At 38.4% G+C, this 24,090-nt stretch overlaps 1 protein-coding gene across 2 annotated transcripts in view; it reads left to right on the forward strand.

Annotated features, from left to right (window-relative positions):
• Nucleotides 1-23,139, forward strand: part of MED14 (mediator complex subunit 14) — an 81,396-nt gene extending 58,257 nt beyond the window's left edge. The window contains exons 22-31 of one of the 2 annotated variants that reach the window (XM_080910968.1): nt 3,460-3,597; nt 6,577-6,688; nt 9,845-9,976; nt 12,063-12,245; nt 12,975-13,210; nt 14,327-14,506; nt 14,605-14,712; nt 17,755-17,880; nt 18,218-18,410; nt 20,925-23,139. In XM_080910968.1, the coding sequence (XP_080767094.1) occupies nt 3,460-3,597; nt 6,577-6,688; nt 9,845-9,976; nt 12,063-12,245; nt 12,975-13,210; nt 14,327-14,506; nt 14,605-14,712; nt 17,755-17,880; nt 18,218-18,410; nt 20,925-20,998 (1,482 nt within the window). In that variant the 3' untranslated portion in view covers nt 20,999-23,139. The remainder of the gene's footprint in view (nt 1-3,459; nt 3,598-6,576; nt 6,689-9,844; nt 9,977-12,062; nt 12,246-12,974; nt 13,211-14,326; nt 14,507-14,604; nt 14,713-17,754; nt 17,881-18,217; nt 18,411-20,924) is intronic. The other variant, XM_080910969.1, reaches the window with a different exon arrangement.
• Nucleotides 23,140-24,090: the final 951 nt, after the last annotated feature.

Genomic DNA, 24,090 nt, shown 5'->3' on the forward strand with positions numbered 1-24,090 from the left:
ACAGCATTTTCTCTGCATATGGAGTCAGGGCATTTCTTGCCCAGTGGCTAGGTTGAAACATTTGAAGCAACTCCACATTGGAGGTATTGATGCTCAGCATTTTTTTTTTTTTGAAGTGGAATACGGGTACTGTCAGGAACAGACATGTCTTATAGTCAAAAGTTCTTTTAATGATGAAATATACTTGAATGTCATATTCTCTGGTTTTCTGATGCTTTTGAAGACTATCTATATATAGCATAACTGAATTGTTAAACATTATTTTTAGCTAGCTACTATTTGAATGACCTTGAAAACATTTCATTGTAGTTAACTAAATCAGAATCTAATATAACCATCAATTTACTGAATGGCCCATAATTTATGTTATTTAATCACCCTAAGCAGTTTGGAATAGCTATTTAAAGGACTGAGTCTAAGCCTTGTATTCTTAAATGAGCTGCATAGGCACAATTCCTAAGAGTAACAATAGCAATTTTAAATTTCATATATACAACCAATGAAAACTTTAAATCTGTATTGATATTCAAAATTCACTATCAATGTAACAATATAACCTTAATTTTGCATCAGAATATAAAGATCTCTACCATTGTAATATTATGGCTATAAAATGCTTTTATTTTGGAGTAGATTTAATAATCCATCCTTATTCATCTAATTCCTATATTTCCCTATTTCTATTCAACCTGCTTCCCTTTATCTGAGAAAGGATATAGAAGAAGAAAGAAAATATAGAAATCTCTGAGTGTAAGCCCTCTATTTGATTACTTCCATGTTCAAGACCATAATTATTTGCAAATTATTCCTTAAAGTGACCACATATTTAATTGATAAAGTTCAAAACCTTCTACTCCAACTTAAGGGACTTTGATGATAGTATTATTTTATTGCTTCCTGCTGAATTAGGGAAAGGAAATTGAAAAAAATGGGTAAGTCAGAATAAAGCTAGCTAACACTTGTTGTTCAGTCTTCATGTGTTGAAAAATTTCAGATTTACTGAAATCCTGACTGAACAGTCTGAAAGGCTTGATGAACTGAGATCCTCATGCACTAGCAGTCTTTCCTGAAGCTATTCTGGAAACAGGACTTTAGAAACAGCATCAATTGAGTCAGGATTAGGTGCAGAGAGCTGGAGCATCAGATCATTTCAGCATCCTGAGGGTGAATCTTGTCAGGCCTGCCCTCCTTGTGTTTCGTTTTAACCAATATTTAGTTCTTTAAGGATATTTGTATGGGATGTGCAAGGTCCACAGATCAGTTAAGGAAGAATTTTTGCTTTTTGTTTGAGCAGGTGAAAGACAGTTTTTTTTTATGAGTTATTTTGATCAATAACTAACTAATTGTAATAAATCTTCCTTCATGTCATATGAAAGGATGGGATGATGAATTTTGAGGATTCTGTAGCCAACAAGATTCATAGGCTGTGTATGGCAGATGTATATGTCTGTGCACCATTTATGTGTCTGCATCCTAGAGTTAAAGACAGAACTAGAGTTAAAGACATTTGTGAGCTGTCATGTGGGTGTTTGAACTTGAGTCCCTTAAGAAGAGCAGCCAGAACTCTTAACTGCCAAGGTAACTGGCATTGCTGCTTCTAGAGTGTCTTGAGAATCTGGATGGAAATAGCTTTGCTTCTTGCCTTTCCCAGTGGCTTGCTTAGGATATGAGTCTTCTCATTGGGTAATTCAATTATCTGCTCTAGCAGCTTTTAGCAGCTTCCAATTGATAATTTTTCCTTTACTCATTTGAAAGACTATATTCCTTTAATAATCCTCAAATGATTTTGATGAATAATGACATGCTTATTTGAAGATGATAAAGAGATATTAAGTGGAGAATTGGACTGGAAAGTTAGCTCAGTGCGTAAGAGCACTTGCTCTGAAAGAAAGAAAGCTTGAGTTCAAATTCCTAGCAACCATATATAAAAAGAACAAGCCAAGCATGACTGTGTATACATCCATTACTGAATAAACAGGTAGTTTACTGGGATTTACTGGCCAACATTCTTAACCTAAATGGAGAGCTGCAGGTTCTCTGTCTCAAAAAAATAAAAATACGACACCCAGTGTCCTCCACTGACCTGCACATAGAATCCATGCACATACTGAGAGAGACACACAGGAAGATACTGAGTGAGACATGAACACTAGTCTCGTTTAAGTTTTTGATCTCATTTGAGAGGCTATCTCACTCTAGATGGCTCAGGATTAAAATTATGCAGTCCAAAACACCAATAGGTAACTTTTGTGTGTACAACTATGTGAGTGGGGTACATGTTTGTATTGTAGGAGTGTGTGTGTGTGTGTGTGTGTGTGTGTGTGTGTGTGTGTGTGTAAAAGCCAGAGGTTGATGTCAGATATTTTCATTCTTTATTTTACTTTTGGAGATGGAGCCTTTCACTGATCTTAGTGTTCACTGATTCACAGGCCTAGTGAGCCAGCAAATCCCAGAGATCCTCCTGTCTGCACCTTCCCAGTGCTGGGATTATACCTGTGAATGTCACACCTGGCTTTTTATCAGAAATCCTCTTCTTGTGTAGAAACACTTTACCAACTGAACCGTGTACCTTGTGTTTGTGTACATCTTATTTATTTAAATAAGGTCTTGCTTTTGTGGTCCAGGCTAGGCTCCGTCCCAACAGTCCTCTGCCTCCTGCCTCCTACATGCCATGGTTATTGGCATGTGTCACCATGTTTAGGTAATTCACTGAATTCTGACTCATTTTTTTAAAATCACATTTTCTAGATTAAGATGTGAGACCTTGTGCTTGTCATTGTGGCATTTGTTTCTAATCAAGGCATTTGCTTCTAATAGCAAATCAAGGTAGATAGATAACTATTCAACACCAGTCTGGTCTTTATATATGGTGAGTCCCCAGGTCAACCAGGACTACATAGTGAGATCCTGCCTCAACATCCCCCCCCCCAAATGAACAAAGGAAAAAGAAACCTTTTACAAATGAGAAATTTTTGCTTATACTTATGGATATGGCCTGCATTTCTGGGTCTGAAAATGTAATGTGGTTAGTGCTCTTAGGGTATTCTTATTTCACTTAACTATTTTTATTGCTTACAGTTTACTTCAATTTGCTATCTTTCTTCAGAGCTCACAGTATTTTGTTAGATTGTCAAAATACCATTTTCAGGAATGTATATAATATGTTTGTGTTACAATAGTCTCAGTAATACATTTTTTAAACTTTTATTGTAAGAAGTCTCAGAACGTAAAAGCATTTGTCATTATACCTGTCAACCCAAGTATTGGCCATGGAACCCACTTGGTAGAAGGAGAGAACTGATTCCTGCAAGATGGTTTTTGCCTCCACAAATATGTCATTGCAGATACACTCACATGCTTACACACTAACACACAAACATATACAAACAAATGAATACGAGGGGAAAAAGTTAAAAGATGTTTTGCTAAAATAATTAAATTTGGTGTTTCTATTTGTAGACTTTCCTGAACATGTTTGTTGATAGCAATCAGGATGCTCGGAGAAGATCTGTAAATGAGGATGATAACCCTCCATCTCCTATAGGGGGCGATATGATGGACTCTTTAATATCACAGCTCCAGCCACCTCAGCAACAGGTAAATGTCTTCCTGAAATTCTACTGTCCCATCTGAGGAACAGCTTCTATAGGTATTAGCATTTCTTTGTTAAAAGACAGAATGTCTTTGGAAGGCCTAAGAAGCTCAGGAACCCCTATTAAAAAAATCCTGACAGAACAAGGAGACTTCTATTGGTAGGAAATGAGCACCTGAGGTCAAGGCCTTTTACATTACTACTCATTTCTAATTGGGAAAATAAAATTCACTTGCTGGATGGGGGCAACCTTTTGTGCAGTAGCCTCACTGTGTAAGGCAGCTGTTGTAAGTTTGCTGTTGCTCACTAAGGTCACCAGAGTATAATTTCTAGGGTTCTTCTATACACAGCTTTACCAATCACAGCTCCAAGGCTTTCAGCTCTCTGCTGACTCCTTTCCATGTCTATCTGAACAGTCCTCAAGCCAGCTTTTGTTGTCACCTTGCCTCTCTTAAAATAGAAAGTCGTTAGGCACTGATCTTGTACTCCTAAACCAGTGCCTTATGTATGATTCACTAGCATGGAAGAGAATCTGTGTGTCACGATACAAAATACCTCTTAGCTGGAGCCTTTAGCCGTTGATATTAGCTGTATGTGACTATACAACCTGTTGGCAAGGTTCCAAGGAACACCCTCCAGAGGCAGTTTTATGAAGTAATGCATTGCTCCTCATCCAGAATCTTTCTCAAAATAGCACAGCAGTATAAATGCCCTCGGGCTTCCTTGCTTCTGGCCTGGTTACTTATGCTTATTAGTAAGTCCAATTTGCTGGTGCTTGTGTCTTTAATATTAAAGTATCAGACTCTGAATAGCAGGAGAGTTTGTGTATTATTCTTGGCAGCTATTTAGGCTTCTTTACTCCCTTGTGTTCGGTTTTATTCCTGACATTCATAAAAATACAGGCCAGGCCAGTAAGACCCAATATTGAATGCCTCTGTAGCCACAGTGGGGCTGCGACAGATGTTGACTTAGGTGGGATGAAGATGGTAGAACATCACAGTGGAGGAGGACCTTGCCCAGCAGTGCCAGAGGAGGGCATCAACTGCTACTGTTTCTGCTGTTGCTTCTCCTCCTCCTCCTCCTCCTCCTCCTCATCATCATTATTATTATTGCTAGAGTAGTGCTTATTATTATCATCCTCATTTTCTGTTATTTATTGGCGGCCATTTTTTACATTGTAGATCTCTCCTTGAATTAATGTTGGGAAAGAGTTTGTGACATATTGGAAAGAAGTGACTGAGATGGGCTAGTGGTAGCCACAGCTATAGTAAGACTAGTGTCATACTGACAGTTGATGGAGAATCTGCTGTTACTGCCCTCTCCCTAAATCAATCATCTATTGGCTGCTTTCCAAGACTTTTATAGGTCACAGTGGCTTATTAAACATTCTGGTTTTGCTAAGAGTTCTATGTCCCAGTAACTTTCATACTGGATATGAGATTTCCAACTGAGAGACTAGTTAGAGGCTATGGCAAAAGGATTAGTGGTAGGTAGATTAAGGCAAAGTTAGCATCTTCTAGTGATATTAGGAAGATTCAACAACTCCAGAGATTCTTTGTTTTTGTTTTGTTTTTCTTGTTTTTTTTTTTAATTTCTAAATCAAATGTCTGACAGTGCCACTCACAGTACTTGAGGATTAAAAAAACCAACAGGAAAAAAATCTTTACTACCATGAACAAAAATTGTGTTTTGAGACACAGTCTCTCCTGGGACTTCATTGTGTAGACCAGACTGGCCTCAATCTTACAGAGATCTGCCTGCCTCTGTCTTCCAAAGGCTGGATTAAAGGCACGTGCCACCACATTTGGCTAGTTAACATTTTTAAATATTCATCAAATGGTGAATTTAAGATTTTTTTAATTTGGCCTTTTTTATCTTGTGGGGCTGATGCTTAGAGATACCCAGAATGGTCCAATGTTCTAAATACTGTTGTGGGCTTTCCTACAATATAGCCTCTGACAAAACTGGGGTGTCTCGAACCTCTAGCACTACAATTGTTCACATTTATACCTAGCATGCTGCTAAGGCACCAAAATCTACATGTGGTATGTGCTCAGGCAGACACGGTCATTTGTGCTGGGAGGTTAAAGTTTTTAGGGGATTTTTTAAACACAAAGAAGTTCATCAACAGGGCCTCTGGTGGTTCTGTGCAGTGTCTGTGAGAGGATAGAGCACATTTTTCTTATTGATGGGTGAAAGTTATGAAGCCTTTCAAGTAATTGAAACACTGTTCTATATTTTACTATCTGTGATCAATACCTCAACTTTAAAGAACAGACTTGGAAGGTAAATGTAAAATCGGCCACTCCCGTGTGTATGCTTGCACACGTGTGGGTGACAGTATCACTGGAAAATGGATCAGGAGGAAGTGCGTTACTATGGAAACTATATCTCCAGCTACATTTACCACTTTCTATCTGCTGCAAAAGAAGGTCACAGTTAAAGAAATGGGCATTGAAAGATTCACCCTGAATTCACAGATGCCAACATCAAGGATAGAAATAAAACTGTAGCAGGAAAGTGGGGGATAGAAATAGTGATGTTGGGCTGGAGAGATGACTCAGAGGTTAAGAGCCCTGACTGCTTTTCCAGAGGTCCTGAGTTCAATTCCCAGCAACCACATGGAGGCTTACAATCCTCTGTAATGGGATCTGATGCCCTCTTCTGGTGTGTCTGAAGAGATCAACAGTGTGCTCACATACATGAAATAAATAAGTCTTTAAAAAAAAAAAGAAATAGTGATGTTGAAGCAGGTAAGAAATAAGGGATGTGGTGGTTTTCAAAGAGGTGGAAGCTTCCATTCTTCCAGGCTTCATAGTTTGCATGGTTGACATGTATTTTGAATAGATATGCATCTAAATGGTTTCTTATGTGCCAACCAGTGAAGCAGCAAATCTTGGTATTGGTCTAATGATGAAACACTACACATACATTCTCAGGTTGACCAGCATGCCAACATTAACTTTTCTCTTTTTTCCCCCCAGCCATTTCCAAAGCAGCCAGGGACATCAGGCGCTTACCCTCTTACTTCACCCCCTACATCCTATCACAGCACAGTTAATCAGTCCCCCTCTATGATGCACACACAGTCTCCAGGTAAGATATGAGTTACTCTCCACCTCCAGAGGAAGCATTTCCGGTCACCTCCAGGTGATCTCAGGTTTTTTTTTCCTGTTCTCTCTCAAAAATTGTGTGCATTCATTGGAGCAGTGCTGCAAAATCCACATTTGCAGTGCTTTAGGAGCATTTTGTAAGATTTATTTTACTTGCCTAGAGCCACACTTGTGCCACCATTTTCAAGATTGCTGGTAATTTCATGGTCTGAATTAGAGGTTGACAGTAGTTCAAGAAGAAAAAAATAATATAAAAAGTATGTGTAGTAAAAGCTTTTGGTTTAATGCATCGATCAACTAATGGATGTTTTCATCATTTGAAGATGTTCAGCTTCTTAGCTAGATGTGTCTATGTGTGTTTGTATGTGTTTGTGTGTGTGTTAGAGATAGATAGAGAGAGAGAGACAGAGACAGAGAGAGATAGTAGTAAGGATGGAACCCAAGGTTTCACATATGCTAAACAAAAGCTTTTCCAATGACGACTTCAAACCCTAAGAGTTTTTACATTCTAAATCAGAATTGGTATTATGTGTTTTTCTTTTTTCTTTATAACTTGCTTTTCTAAAATCCCTTAATACAGATATGTATGTATGAGTGTACATACATATAAATAATGTGCATGTACCCACAAAACGTGCTAATCTAAGAGAGAAAGGGGTCTGGCTTGTTTAACCCACTCATTTCATTTGTAAATAAGAATAGCACGAAACACTGGATATTCCTGCTTCCACTTTTCAAGCAGTGTCATCCTGCCAGCCTCTTTCTCTGCTGCATGCCTCTCTCACAGCCACTCAAATTGCTCAAGGTATTAAAGGGTTTTGTTGTTGATTTTTAAAGGTGGCTCCTGGGGGAAGAAAGAAGGCAGCCAGATCCTTGTCTTTTAGAATAATCTTTAAATTTTCTACTTTTTCAAGGCTCTATGTGTGTATGGTTCCTGTTTAGAGACATTTGTCATACCTTACTAAGGAGCCTCTGGCTTTTAAGAGACTTATTTGGTAGAGCACTGGTCATTTCTGCCCTAGGGATCTTTCTTTGCCTGCCTCCTTCACCTTGACAAGGTTCAAGACCTGATGGGTGCCTTGGAGAAGGCAGGATTCAGGGACACAGACTAGGTATTTGGGTATTCCAGGCAGACCCCCACACCATGTGTGTGGAACCTGTGGTCCCAGAGTCCACTGTCTTAAATGGCTAGAACATGGATATGTGGGACTCTTTTCAAGAGTTTGGTCTTTTCTGGATCATCCATCCATATTTGGACTTTTCTAGGGTAACAAAGGGGCTCTTCATTATTATTATTATACCAGAGAGGAGCTGATTCCAGAGCTACAGAGTTCTCTAAACTCTGTGGTTGCAAAAGTCCTGGAGATTTTCAAGCCTAAGCATGCTGTAGACATTTGGCTCTATGGAGGCCTACAGCTTATCAGAGCTTCTTAAACCATAGGTTAAACATTGGAAGTTGTCATCCCCCAGGTGGGGTGGGAGAGCTTATCTCCTGTGAATATCAGAGGGGAAGTCACAGGATAGAGGCAGGTAGATACTCAGATCCCCAGGGGTGCGTCTCTAGGAATAGCAGAGATTGTTGTGCTGAGAAAGGGGAAAGTACATTATTTTAAGTGATTATCACAGTAAACGGTTATGCTTTCTATGAATATGCCAAGCCCAATTCTAAGTGCTTTACTCATTTAATCCTCACAGCAAACTTATGACATAGGTCTCATTATTATTCCCATTTTATGGAGAAAACCCGAGGCATGGAGAAGTTAAGTCAATTGTCAGATCATACAGCTAAATAGGTAAATATAACGCATGAAGGTTAATCAACTTGGTTGACATATTTATTGAGTATACAATATTGCTTAAGTATTTTAGAACATAAAAAATGAAATTATCCTATATTATAGTAAAGAGTTTGAAACCTGCTAATATTTCTTAAGTTTTGATAGTCATAGTTCTCCCTTTGAAATCCTTTAAAGCTAAAATCACTCCCATGGCTTTAAGTGCCCGTCTCCCAGCTTTTGTATGTATTTTAGATCTCAACTTTGGAACTCCAGCCTTTTGTCTTCTGATTATCTATTCAGTACTTCCTCCTAATATCTAGTGTCTTGCCAAAACTTATCAGGGTTGAGAATAAATTCCTGGTTTTCCAGTCCTGTGTCCTGATCCTTTTATAGACATACAAACTCAGAAAGGGACAGCCTTTTCTTTCATATTCCCTGAGCATGTTCTGCTTGTATTAGGGATGTGCAGAATATGCTTTGCTTTTATACCCTTTTATACATGTTGAGTTATTTACCAAATACCTATGGACTCTGTCCTTTGTTTTTAAACCCAAATTGAAGCCCTTTGTAATACCCCAACCAGCCTTCAGTCACCAGACCAGCTTGTACCAGCCACTAGAGTGATCCTTTCTAGACTGAAGTTTGTTAATGGCTTCCATTCCAGACTCTAATGGACACCCACCATGTGGGACAACCTCTGTCCTTAGAGTGGCCTATAAGCCCACATATGGTCCACTCTGTCATCTCCTCTTAGGCCACCCTTGTTCACTCTTCCAGCACCCTGCCCCCCTTCTTGTCATACAAACTGTCCCTTCTTTGAGGCCTTTGAATGGGCTCTTCTGTCTGCCTGGATTATCTTTCTCCCTTTGCTGTATCCTGCATTTTTCTTCCTGTCTGGTTCACATGTTAATTTAGAGTCTTCACCTCTGCCACCATAAGAAATTGCTTTTTTCCTTTGCACTGGTTTTCTCCCCAGCACTTGTCATTGCTTTATTGGTTCATCATGCTTATTTTATAGACTACATGCCCCACAAGGGCAGAAATTGTCTCTTTTAAAGATGTCCTCTGTGCCCAGAACAGTGCTTCACAAGAAGCTGGTAATCTCACCTATTTGTTAATGAAGTATATAACTAAGAAGTGCATTGCTTATATTTCTTAGCAGTTAGTGAGTATAAAAGTTACAATGTGGATCCATGGATTTGAACTTTCTTGAACTAGAGAGAGGTCTTTCCAGTTGTCCTTCCTGCTATTTATGGGACCCATTCTGTCTCTTTAGGGAGTTTTTTTTTTTAATTTGTGCTCCTTGGACAGGACATACTATGTGTCCTGCGAGATCATCTGTAATTATTTTCCTTTATTAGGAAATCTGCATGCTGCCAGCTCCCCCAGTGGGGCTTTGAGAGCCCCATCACCAGCGTCATTTGTTCCAACTCCTCCCCCATCCTCGCATGGAATCTCAATAGGACCAGGGGCCAGTTTTGCTAGTCCACATGGTGAGTCCATACATGGAAATCGCTATAGCATTTAGAGCTTAATGGGAAAGCCATTTTTATCAAATAAAATTTATTATTTATAAACTAATACTTATTTATTGAGAAATGGCAAAAATAGGACTTAAGCAAAAAGATAAGATATTTTTTCATAGTTTTCTCACACAGAGGCACTGACTTGATTGGTCTGTGGCTGTCTTCCCCTGCTTGTCCTTTTTTGTTACCTGATGCTTGCTTGCTGACCTTCTTCTATCTCTGTGTTTGCTTTCTAGCTATTGGCCTGTCTCCTCCTCAGATACCTCCCCCTAACCTGGGTGGGTACCTTCCCATATGAATAGATTTGAAATTTGAATTTTCACTAAAAAATTATTCAGAGTGAATTCAAAATAAACATTAGAAGGAGGTATTCAGTGAAATGTCCCATGGGTTTGTTGTCATTCTGTTTTTTTGAGACACGATCTCATTGTACAGGCTGGCCTCAAAGTCAAAACAGTCTTCCCCCTTCAACCCCCCCCAGTACTGAGATTACAAGCAGTAGACAGGATACCTGGCTCCAATGTCACCAGCCAGCCACCTTACCTCTCTACTCAGAGGCATTTGTCTTACTGGTTTCTGATATATGTGTGTGAGTTAGTTTATGTGTGTGAGTGCTTTGTCGTGTATGTATGTGGACCGTGTGCATTCCTGGTGCCCTTGCCTGGAGGTTAGGAAAGGTCATCAGAACCCCTGGAGTTGTAATTACAAGTGGTTGTGAGCCACCCTGTGGGTGTTGGAAGGCAAACCCTGGTAGATCCTTTGTAAAAGATCTTAATCACTGAGCCATCTTTCCCTCCCCAGGTTGCTGATACATTTTAGCTGTGTTCAACTAGGACTTTACTTTTTATTAATACTGTTGTTTTTGAGCATTTGTCAGTGAAAACTCTTTGTTATCATACTATAGAGCTTTATAACATCCGTGGTCTGAGCATACCATAACTTCATTATATAGCTGTTTTGAATGTTTCTCTTTTTTCAAAATTAAAAAAAATGCTGCCATATGTACTCATATTCATGGTGATCTCCTTACATAAATTCCTAAAAATGTCATTAGGATGATACAACATTTGAGAAATTTGCAGCAACGAGCAAATTTCTTTCCTGGAGGGCTGTACCAATTTCTTAGCATCTGTGGAGAATGTCTGTTGTCCACAGCATTACCAACATGGCATATTAATGGTTTGTAAAAGTAACCCAGTTACTTTTCTAGGTGAAAAAATGGCATTTTAATATTGGATATGTATTTCTTGATTATTAGTGAAATTTCACTTATTAAATTCAAACTTTTTTTTGAATGTTCATTTGTCTTTAGTGTCTCTTTTTTTCACCAATTTACCTTGCCTACTTTCCTGGGCAGTCTTTTCCTTACTTATTTGTAAGACTTTTAAAAAATAGTCAAAACCATTTATTCACTAAAATAGTAGTGCAGTGTTTCATTTGGTGACAAAGGTATGTTTGGGGTGAAATTTAAAATATCAAATTGTTAAGGAAGACACTGCTTTTCAAAACCTGATTCTCAGTTGTTTCTTAGTCAGTGAGGCCTTTGCTGAATAAAGAAAATGTGTAGTTTCCCTCCCTTGTCCTTCTCTCAAAAGAATGGAAACATAGTTTGTCAGAACTGGTTTTCTTTTCAGCAGAACTTGATTTTTCCTTTAATGTGTGGAACCTTGTCTGAAGGGTGTAAATTGACCCTTCCTTAGTCTTTTCACTCTAAGTCCGAAACCCTCGTTGAAAGTTCAAAAACTCTAGCAGGGCACGGTAGTATACACCTTTAAATTCCATCACCGTGGAAACACTGGCAGGTGGAATTTATGAGTTCAAGGCCAGCCTGGTCTACATGGTAAGTTGTAGGACAGCCAGGATTATGTAAAATGACCCTTTGTCAAAAAATAACCAAAAAGAAAGTACAAACTTCACAAAATAGAGACTTGGGTATAATGTGAAAGAGAACAACAGAAATTACTCTTTAAGGCTATGACTGTTTTCACAGACTTTGAGGGCATTAAAATATTTGTTTTGAGAACCATCTGTTTTATTTTGTTGTTTTTTCTAGGAACCCTTGACCCTAGTTCCCCATACACTATGGTGTCACCAAGTGGACGAGCAGGAAACTGGCCTGGGTCTCCTCAAGTGTCCGGACCCTCACCAGCAACCCGTTTACCTGGAATGTCACCAGCTAACCCATCTCTGCATTCTCCTGTTCCAGATGTTTCTCATTCCCCTCGAGCTGGCACAAGTGAGTGTTGTCAGCCCTGTTTTTCCAGAGCTTCACTGATATGACTCCACCTTCACATTTGAAAGTCACCATGTATTTCACAGAGGATTTCCAAACCTTAATCTTTTTTCTCTTGCCAATCAGTCTGCAACATTAATTAGCAACGTCATTGAAAATACAGTAAGAAAAGGGGTTGTGTCTTTTAGAAGTCTTAAGCAACTGAGTCTGCACCTCTGTCAATGACTGCTGATTTACGTCTGCAATATTGAACCATAAACCAAAGTCATAGAAGTTAGTAGAAGGGATTTGTACAAGTATATGTTTGCTTTTGCTTCATAACGTTCAGTGCTTAAAGCAGAAATGCTATGTTAGCCGACGATTCAGTGCTTTGACAGACTCTACTGAGCTAGCTCATTTATGTGTCTCCAGTAGGTGGCATGGCTTCTCTCTGCTGTGTGATCTCACACTCTATCATGGCCTGCTTAAACAGTGAGTAGATAGATCACATGAAAGAGAACATTGAAGTCTTGTAAGTGTCCCAGCATTCTTTCCAAAAGCAGGTTGTAGGACCAAGCCTTGAAGGAGTCCCTACAGGATCTCATTGTAGAATACCTGGATACAATCAGAAGATTCATGGTAGCTGATTTTGCTATCTGAGAACTGACATATGATTCCTTGGTAACAAGGAATAATTGCAAGAGTTACAATTAGCTGGCAGCCCTTAAAGTTACCTGTTTTTCTTCCCAAAAGGTTCCCAGACAATGCCAACCAACATGCCTCCACCTCGAAAACTACCTCAGCGCTCCTGGGCAGCATCCATACCTACCATTCTCACTCATAGTGCCTTGAACATCTTACTGCTACCCTCTCCAACTCCAGGCCTTGTGCCTGGCCTGGCAGGTAGTTACCTTTGTTCCCCACTCGAGAGATTCCTTGGATCTGTCATCATGAGACGACACCTTCAAAGAATTATCCAACAGGAAACGGTAGGAGTATTATTTGACTTTCTAAGTGCTCATTGTCAAAGGCAGAAGAATTTTGTGAGGGATACTCTGTCACCTTCTTAACCATCTTGTTAAAATTAGGCCTCAAGTCTCTACCTAGTGTTAATGTTAGACCCCATTTCCTGTTCTTAGATTAGAGGGTTGTACAGTTTGATGTGCTAGATAATATGGTTAACCAGGACCTACGGACAGATTACCATGCTACAAAGAGACAATGCACACAGGGTCTGACCTTCTACATACAAATGACTGTTTGCTCTTGGATGTGCTTTTGTGAACAGACTAATGTTGAAGTTGAGTCTTCATCAAAATCAAAGTGTTGATCATAGTCATTCTGGCTTGCTTTAAAAAAATGAGTAATTAGATTCTTTTAAAATCTTGTAGAAACAGGCATCTAACCAATCTTATGGTGATAACATTCTTTATATAGTTACCATAATTACCAGTAGCTATATGTGTTAATGAAGTGGCCAAACTGTTTATTGCTTGTAATATATCTATACACTTGCCTGAAAGCCACTTCATAATCTTTATAGTCAGATATTTTAAAAAGAATGTAAAAAGTATTTTAATTTGGGTTGTATAAAACATTGGGTTTCATTTGATTTTTCTTTAATGTAAATTGTATCTCGTTATTGATTATTGGCTAATAAATTAATATGTTTTCATTAAGTATTTATGAGAGTGGTTTTGCCTTTATGTCTGTGTACCACATGCACACAGTGTACGTGGAGGCCAGAAGAGGTCATCAAATCTTTCTGGAACTGGAATTAGAGTCACAAGTCACCATGTAGGTGCTGGGACTCAAACCTAAGTCCTCTGGAAGAGCAGCTCCTACTTTAATGGTTTTCATATGTGGACATAAGACCCTTTCTTCACTGTACCTCTGTCCAATCTTAAGATATGTTAATTATCATTTAGCTTAAAGATGATGAGAGCTTTCTTCCAGCCTTAGTTCTGCTACTCATGGTCTCTGTAGCACTGAGTTTTGTGACTGTCATCAGACTTACCTGGATCAACATGTTTTTCTGTTGAGACAATCTGTCAGCAATATTTTTGTGTCTTTCCTTGTTGATTTGCTGTGTCCTTGTTTTTCAGTTGCAGCTGATCAATTCCAATGAGCCTGGTGTAATCATGTTCAAGACAGATGCCCTGAAATGCAGAGTAGCCCTTAGTCCCAAAACCAACCAGACCCTTCAGCTAAAAGTGACACCTGAAAATGCAGGACAATGGAAACCTGATGAGCTTCAAGTTTTGGAGAAATTCTTTGAAACAAGAGTATGTGTCTTTTAATGCATGCTTGTACCTTAGTTAGTGAATCAGAGAAGTCGAAGTAGAATGAAGAGTAAGGTGATGTCTCTCCCCCATCCCCACAGGTTGCAGGACCACCATTTAAAGCCAACACACTTATAGCCTTCACCAAGCTGTTGGGAGCGCCGACACACATCCTCCGGGACTGTGTGCATATAATGAAGTTGGAGCTGGTGAGTTGCTGAGAAACAAAAGCTATCCTAATGAGGTCTGTTGGAAAAGGCTATAGAACAGTGCTTATGGTCTAGCTCACTTATGTTGCATATTGTTCCATTTTTCTCTTAAATTTTATTTAAGATAACATCTTTATTAAATAATAATTATTTAGTATTAAAACATCAATAGGGACTTACTGTGTAGCCCTGGCTATCCTCAAATTTATGTGCGTACCTCTAGCCCGTAAGTGGGGAGTTAAAAGCTTCAGTTCAAGAAGTACATTCTTAATTTTGACCTAATTTGTCCTTGATAAGTTGTAACCCCTCTCCAGTCATTCTCTGCAAGCTGAGTTCCCAGCAGCTAACTTCTCTTTGCAGAGATGGTCTGATGGGAAGAGTAAAGATCTCTCTCGACTGGAATCTATTTTCATTATGAAACATTTTATATTTATTTAATTTGTAACTTGACTCCCTACCTTTGTTGGTCATAGAATTTGTGTCCTCAGAATAGCCATGAAGTTGAGTCACACAGAGCAGATGCCAAAAGGGCAGCAGCCATCTTTAGCACTCTAAGTATCTGTTCTTGCTTTTGTTTGAGTCTTTTCAGAATTGCTGCTGTTTTCTGTACAGCTTGGTTTTCATTTGTATTGGGTTTCTAGAGCCAGTAAAAGAAATGGCTACTAGCAGAGTGGTTTAAAACAATAGCCGTTTATTCATTCTTAGCTCTGGAAAGAAGTCCTAAACCAAGATGTCAATAAGGACATGCTCTCTAAAGGCTCTGTAGGAGGGTATATTTCTTGTCTCTCCCTTGCTAATACAGCCTCTGCTTATTTATATGCCCATCACTCCGACTTACGCATCCCTACGTATGCTTCTACCTACCTCTATCTTTTTTCCCTTTTATGAAGGATAACAACCATGATGGCTCAACCTCATGACCTCTTCTTAACTTGGTTACACCCACAAGGACTTCATTTACAAGTGAGGTCTTATTGAACTTGCTGGTCCTGAGAATATGGACTTACCTTGTTCTGGCACACAGTTCAACCCATAGCAACCCCCCAGTATTTGCTAGTGTTTGTGAGAGACCATTTCCAGGATGTCCAGCTTTAGCTCTTGCCAGAAAGGGAAGCACATCACATTTGTCCACTGAGTAACTCTTGGAGATCTTTCCACATTTTAGAGCATAACATAAAATGTTTCTTATTTTCAACAAAACTATCGTTCTTTTCAATAAATGAATTAAGATGGCTGAATAACCACTTCTACTTAACCTTCATTCCTATCCTGGAATTGAAGCCAGGACCTCATGTGCTCTGTCATTGAGCTATTTCCCCAGCCCCACAGTCTTCTCCAGATGATCATTTTATTGGATTCTCACGTTTCACTATTACAAAAGGACACAGCAAAGAACTTCTAAAATAGAGTTGTTCATTTATCTGTAGTGTCACTTTCTAGAAAGAATTGGTGAATCAAAGGATATGTAGATGTCATTAGGCAAATTATTTTCTGTTGAGGTTACCCCAGTTTGTGTTCCTACAAGCACCCTCTAGTTCAGTTATCAATCTTTTTTCTCAATTTATACTGTTGGTAGTTTTAGCTATTACAAACCTTTGGTATAAATAGCTATTTTAAACCTTTGGTAAGTTTAACTATTTTTATTATTATTTACTTTTTCTTGTTTCTTTAAAAATTATTTATTTTTATGGAATATTTGCGTGCACATATGCCTGTGCACCATGTGTGTGGCTGGTACCCTAGGAAGACAAAAGAACTGTCAGATTCTCTTGGACTAGTGTTCCAGATGATTGTGAGCCAAAGCCGGATCCTCTGAAAAAGGAGTCAGTGCTTTCTTGTCGACACTGAGTCACCTTCAAGCCCCTTTTAATTTCTATTGTATGTATGTTTGTCTGCACCTGGGTTTATGCAGGTGAGAGCACTGTTCATGGGAGCCAAAGAGATCGGTGAGTCCTCTAGAGTTCATTGTGAGTTGTGACATGGGTTCTAGGAAACAAACCCAGCTCCTTTGAAAGAGTAACAAGCTCCCTTAATCTCTCAACCATCTCTCCTGCCGAAGATTTATGTTCCTTTTACTTTGCACATGGATATATCTGTATCTATGTGTATGTGTGTGCATGCTGAGAGAGAGGGCACCGGATGCTTTTCAGCTGGAGTTAGTTGTGAGCTATTCCACATAGGTGTCAGGAGCCGAACTTGGGTCCTCTGGAAGAACAGTATGCATTTATAACCTGCTGAGCCAGCCATCTCTCCATCCCCGTGTTTTAGGTATTTCTTAAAAGCCATATAATTTGAGCCTTGTCGATATCTGATTGTATTTTCTCAATCTTCCAGTCTCTTGATTTTAATATTTATTTCTGCTGTTGATTTAATTAACCTAATAACACCATCCTCCTTTTTGCTGCCATTTTAGTACCAGGTTTGGGGAGGCAAGATTTTTTGGTTTTATTGTTTGGATTTTCATTGTAACAGACATTATATGTCAGAAAGATCTCTTTGAGATTTTGAAGGAGTAGATATCTCTATAAAAGCACCTGTGATTTACTCTTCTAAACTATTTCCATGGCTTCACTAGGGAAGCAGTTAGAAACAGGACTTTTAGAATCCAAAATGAACCAAAATGAACCTCAGTCAGAAAGAACCTTAAGTGGCATGTGTTGGTCCTTAATTGTAGGAGGGAGTAGCATATGTGAGAGTGCCACTGAGCATTCGGGAACATGAATAGAGCCTCGCTCACGATGTGGGTCTAATAATAGGTCTTGGTGTGTACCTGTAGAGGAAGAAGGCACTGGTTGGGATACACTTTGTTCGCTACGAAAACAATGAGGCAACAGTCGGTGTCACAGAGTAGTTGCTGGCCTTTGGTGGCCACATTTACCCCAGAGCTTTTAACTAGTTATTTCATAGATTTTATTTTAATAAAAGTGCATGCTGTCTGAATGAACAAATGTAAGGTGATGTTCTAACTCCTCAGACTCCATAGCAGATGTGATTTTTAAATGTTAACAGGTTTTTGTCATTGTTTTTCTCCCTTTACTACAGTTCCCAGACCAAGCAACACAGCTGAAATGGAACGTTCAGTTTTGTCTCACCATCCCTCCCAGCGCACCACCAATTGCTCCTCCTGGGACACCAGCTGTGGTCCTGAAATCCAAAATGCTATTTTTTGTAAGTATCACCTGACATCATCCAAGTGTGTCGAGTATCTGAGGAAAAAGCCACGTGAGCATTATAGAGCATCTTGGAGTAAGCTCCTCCTGCTAACTATATGCCCAGAGTTCTCCACAGTTAGACTGTGGGGTTCCTAGTTCCCTTAGTAACAACAAAGATTTATTCAAGGTGGTAATTGGGAGACAATCATAGTGCTCCGGTGGGTCTCACTTTTTTCATCATATTTAATTTTCTTGTACTTACTGTGCCTTAATCTGAAAGTAAATGATAGTATGTCTCACAAATTGAGACAAATATTTGATTTTCTGTTTTTATTCTCTTTGTGTATCTACAGCTTCAACTAACTCAGAAAACATCAGTCCCTCCCCAAGAACCTGTTAGTATAATAGTTCCAATTATTTATGATATGGCTTCAGGTACCACTCAGCAGGCAGATATTCCCAGACAGCAGAACTCTTCTGTTGCTGCGCCAATGATGGTCAGCAACATTCTGAAGAGGTTTGCAGAGATGAACCCTCCACGACAAGGTACATGAGCAGTAGACGGTATTTTGTTGCATATATGTTATAACACTTCCTTTGAGAGAGACCTCCCTCCTGTTCCCTCTCTTATCCCTTCTTCCCCACTCTGCACCCCAATCCTAGTACTAGTGCTCTGTTGCCATGGCCCTCTTAGTGTCTGCCTGTCGCTTTCTTTCTTTCTCACTGGTTCTTCAGTTTTGTCCATTTCTCTGCTGCCTGGACTTCATTTTTGTTAGCAAATAACTATTGGGACTGAGCCAGTTGCCAATGCCAGAAGCTTGTATTTATAGCACACATTGCCACAAAGCCCTAGGTTAGGATGATAGTTTTCTGTGGCTGTGATTCCCTGCCTTGCCATCAGTACCTGCCACTCTGTACATCACAAAGTTGGAATGCATGTTGGTTTCTCATACTCCATGGTTCGATCATGAATAGAATACTATTATCAAAAGTTATGTATCTTCTAAATGTTTTGTGAAGAATAAAAGCTGATACAAATGGCATCACTGCTTTTTGGGCTTCTTATGTAAGTGTCAGGTGGGTGCAAGTGAGCCTTTTCCCTGAGTGCACAGCGAAGCTCTGAGACTGGACTTTTCCAAGGAAACCAGAGTGTTTCTTGAAAGATAAATGAGGTCCCTTCACACAATGGAGTAGCCCACGCTTAACATGTATGTGACTCCTGGCAATGCCAAATTTGGGGTTCTCAAACATGAAGCTCAGCAAAGAGAACTTCAATTTTGCTCAATTCTAATGTTTAGAAAATTTAAAACAATGTTCCCTCATGCCTGATGCTAAGGAAGTCCTCTTTATATCCTTAGAGTAGCTTGCAAACAGTTATGGTAAACCAGGAAAAAGCTGTTTACAACGTTTTAAAGTTACACAGTATCAAAAGTTTTAGGAATCCTGAGGAAAAAAAGAGTCCTTAAAGTCTATCTGTCCCCCCATCCCATACCTGGTCAGTTATGCTTCAATTTCTAAGGAATACACTGGGCAGTAGAGAACAGTATATTCATCTGTTACAATACTTCTGATAATTCTCTGCTTTCATTCTTTAACCATCCTTGTCAGCTGAGAATAGGACCTTAGGAATAAAAATTTCAAGCTACCACAGTTCTCACGTTAGCAGTCCAGTAGAACTCAGATGGTAAACATATAGATATATCTATCTATCTATCTATCTATATATATCTATATCTATATATATATATATATATATATATATATATATCAATAGATAACTTTTAAAAACATATCCTCTGGAATTTAAAAATTCAAAGGGAAATGTTTTGATCTGACTATGATCAAGCAAAATTTCTACCTATCAGTGAAAGTGTCAAAGAAGTGTGTATGCATATTTCTGTGTGGACAGGCGTGCATGTACACTTGCGCTTGCACATGTGCACATGCGCGCGCGCACACATGTGCGCATACATGCACACACCTCAGTTCGTTAAGAAATTAGTAAGGTATTATGGGGGTGCTTTCTTTTTTTTCCCCTTTGTTTCTTCTTTGGCTGGACAAACCTTTGGATTTCCTTTGTCCTTTTGTTCTGTCCCTCATTTTCCAGTGCTTGGTGCAAAGGCTGACAGTGACTTACACAGGAATGCAGTATCCTGACCTTTGACAGAAAGCCAGAATTCATACGAGGGTGTCACTTCACCCCATATCAGCCATAAGGAGTGTCAATAGTAGGAAGGATCCAGTTTTGCTTTATACTGCAGGGGGAATTGTAAGGGTGAAGTGTGAGTCTTACCTCCACAGATGGAGATTTCAGGTCCTTGTTATGAAATATTTCCGTTTCCTTGCCCTTCTCCCACAGTGCAAAAGTTTTGAAGGAAAATAGCTTGATTCAGTGCTGTTGCACTATAATCTCCACCCATGGGAGCTGTGGCAGGAGAATTGTGAGTTCTAAGCCAGTCTGGGTTACACAGTGAGACCATTCGTAGTATCATAACAACTAAAAGGAAAGAAAAGGGGAAAATAAATTTAACCTAAATGCAGTATAAAATGAAAATGTCGAGTTTCTTAGCCATGGTAGTGCTTTGTAGAGCACACACGTTTCCTTTGCAGCTCAACATTGTATTGGACAGTAGTATTGCTGTAACTATTGGAAGCTTTCTTATCGGGCCTTTCATGCAGCATTAGCAGGAAGGACGTCACTGAAGTCACAACCAATGCACAAATATAAATGAGAACTATCCTTAGATCCAAAAAGTATTCTATTGTGTTCAACTCTTAAGTCAGACTGTTAAAGTCTTATTCAATACGGCACCGAAAAGCTTCTCTCTCCCTCTGTTGAAACTTGACTTGTGTTCCAGATTTCTTCCTGAGACAAAAATAAAGCCCAACCCAAATAATGTTAGATCACACCAGTTTTCAGTGCCTAAAATCTGAATAGTTTAAATACTTAAAGTCTTTTATTTCAAATTCATGACTGATTTTAATCATCCCTTCCCTCACTGGTGTGTTAACGTCTCTCCTATACTGCGAATAGCTAATGACCATTTTTCTCTGTTGCAGGTGAATGCACAATATTTGCAGCTGTTCGTGATTTAATGGCTAATCTTACACTGCCCCCTGGTGGGCGTCCATAGACACTATTGTTTTTAAACCAGGAAGGCTGACAAATGAAACAAAACAACACACACACACAAAAAAGGCTGAATTCAGCCCTCAGTTTTAAAAAGGAAAAGGACTTTTTTTAAACCTTAAGAGCTAAATATTCTAAACTGGCAACATTTTCAGGGTGCACTTCATCAAAAAGACCATCAATTTTTTTGTATAGTGATCTTGTATAGTGTGTTTAAATGCGACACATTTCAAACTAGGTAACAGATCAGTGTCTGTGTGCCAGTAATAGATTTTATTGTTTTATAGTATAAAGTAATGAAAATGCCAAACATGTTTATTTAATTGTTTTCTTATGTTTTGGGTGTAATGGTCCTTTTTTATTTTAGTTTTGTTTTTTTAAGGCAGGTCTATCAGTTTTAAATACTGTAAAACTGTGACAAAGTTTATATTGAAGCTGTATTTTAATATGATCACTTTGAATCCTTACTCAGAAATGGTTTTGGGAACTGTTAAACACATCCCAAAAAAGCAATATTTAATAAAACTAGGATATAAAAGAGACACTCACTTGTGTGTATAAGCTCTCTAGAGTTATTAGGGCCCCCTTTCATTTTTAACCTAGTGGGGCCAGTCTTTTTAATTATATATGTCTGAAATTTGACCAAAACATTCTTGTTTTAAGGTTAGTTTCTTCAGACATTCCTAACATGACTGGTGATAACATTTAGCACCTCAGTTGTTTTTCAGTATAGGATTGGGGTTAAATGGAAGAGCTTTGTCTTTGAAAAGAGACTGTGATTAATAATGATCAAGGATCCCAAATAATGTAATTCTCATGTGTGAGAAAATGGGAACCTTTTTGCTAGGAAAGTGTCATTTTTACAGTATACTTCTGCATACAGCATTAACCAGGAAGCAAAGAACGTGAATGCTCTAGTTTGCATGAAGTTTTGGTTACATTTCTTTATCTTATTTAACTTTTTACCCTCCCCAGCACAATTGGGGTTGTTCTAAACAATCTCAATTTAATCCATTGTCAGAAAAAGAATAGGACGTTTTGCTGAACACAACCTAGTCCAGTCATTTGAAAAGTCCACAGTGCCAGTGTCTGGTCTAATTTTAGGCACTGGCATGTGTCAATAGGATTTCTTTTTTAGATACTGTACTGTCTCTTGCAGCCAGTCAGGGACTTTTTAACCTTTGATGAGTTTGGTCTGATTCAAATGTCTTCTGATAACTTGATGTTATTTGGAGCAGATTATTTTTGTTTTCTGTGTTTTTTTTTTAATGATAATATCATGCTGAGTTATCTAGACAATGTACCATGATCCTTGATAAAATTTTAGATGTTTGTCTGATTACATTTTATGCTGATTGAGCTTCTGCAACTATAACCACGAGATTCTAGTTTTTTAAATATCTTACTGCAACTGTATCATGTATGTTCTCAACTTTGCTTGAGTCTCCCTTTGCAGTCAGAGTTGAGGCCTTCTTTGTCTTCTTTGTCTCTTTTCTGCCTTCATCTCCTGCTTTTCACCCAACTCTGCCACTGTTCCAGAGTAGGTGACTAAACTTTTATTCTTCCTTTAGCCTAACTTTTCTCCTTCTGTTTTCAGTTCTCTTTGCAGTCCTAATCACATGGGTTTGGCAATCTAAGATGTCTTGATCAGGAGTCAATCCTTTTCTATTTGGAGCTGAATCCTATCTTTCATGTAGAAATCTACATGTATATACAAGAAATGTATTTTTATCTGCAGGATGATATTGTTTCAAATAATTTTATTAATAGAATTAACTTTTCAGGTATTTTCTCTTTTAAGTGTGGTTTTGAAATGTTAAATGCATTCTTATACATGATGCATTCAATGGCTACTTTTTTCCTAATTAAAACTCACCTTTGAATGCATTGTGTAAATCAAGTAAGATAGGATTCAATAAACAGAATTTGATTTTGATGCTTATTAAGAGTAAACCAATGAATTTGAATTTTGATATCATGCTTGGTACTTGGAATTGGTATATACTTTATTAAAGCTTGGAAATACTTAGCATTGGAATCGTAACTTTCCTCACAAACCATGTCTTTTGCCTCTTTTGTTAACCAGATTCAATCAAAGAAACTGGATGCCATAGTGATTTTTCTCTAGTAGGTGGTTTGGAACTTGATTTTAAGGTGTTTTCAATGTGATTTTAGTATTTACAGTAATAAATAAAATTTATACAAGTTTCAGAGAACTACCAACTCTTTTTGGTGAAGATGTTTTGGGTTGTAATCTTGGCTTATTATCAGTTTAACCCTGAAAGAAGACATTAGTCGTGATTCACTCTTTCCCTTTTACATCTGCAGAAATTTCATTTCAAAATATATGAAAGGACTTTTAGAGTTAAGAGAAAAGGGAGAGCTTCATCAAAAGTATGGCCACTTAGTAATTGCAGGAACTGAACATTGAAGATTAACTGACTTAAGGGTAGGCACACATGGGTTTTCTGGCATGTTTTCCCTCCAAAAGAAATACCAATTAAATTTCCTTTTCTTTCTTTTTGTAAAACAAGACAGGGTCTTTCCATGTTTCTCAGGCTGGCCTTGAACCTCCTAAGTCCAAGTATTTGGAAAACAGAAATGTTCCCCATTCCCTACCCCCACTTAGCTGTTCTTGATACAAAACTCATACTTACAGAAAAAAAAAACTATAGAAGTTATGATGACAAATCATATAAATGAAAATATTAATGTGGATTTCATTGTTTTTTTTAATTTTTTTATTTGGCTTGATGGGAATAGGGCATTTGGATTTACTTTGAATGGGTCTAATGCTTAAGTTAGTAAGACAAAATTAAGAGCCTGCCTGCATTGTACTTTGAGTCTCCAGATCTTTATATCTGGTCTCTGTTTTTTATAAAATGTCCCCACTTCCAACTGGCCAGTGGTTTGAAAACTGTTCAGTAATGTAAAATGGTGGATGAAATAGCATATTTAGGTCAATATAAAATAAGAGCTAGCATTCACTTAATGTGTGCCAGGCATCATTCTAAGTGTTTTTATGTGTATAAATGCTCCTCACCACACTGTGAGGTAAGTATTGATAACCTCCTCCTGGTGATAAACAAAGGTACA

The sequence above is a fragment of the Micromys minutus genome (genome assembly GCF_963924665.1).
Source record: "Micromys minutus genome assembly, chromosome: X".
Classification (NCBI taxonomy): Eukaryota; Metazoa; Chordata; class Mammalia; order Rodentia; family Muridae; genus Micromys; species Micromys minutus.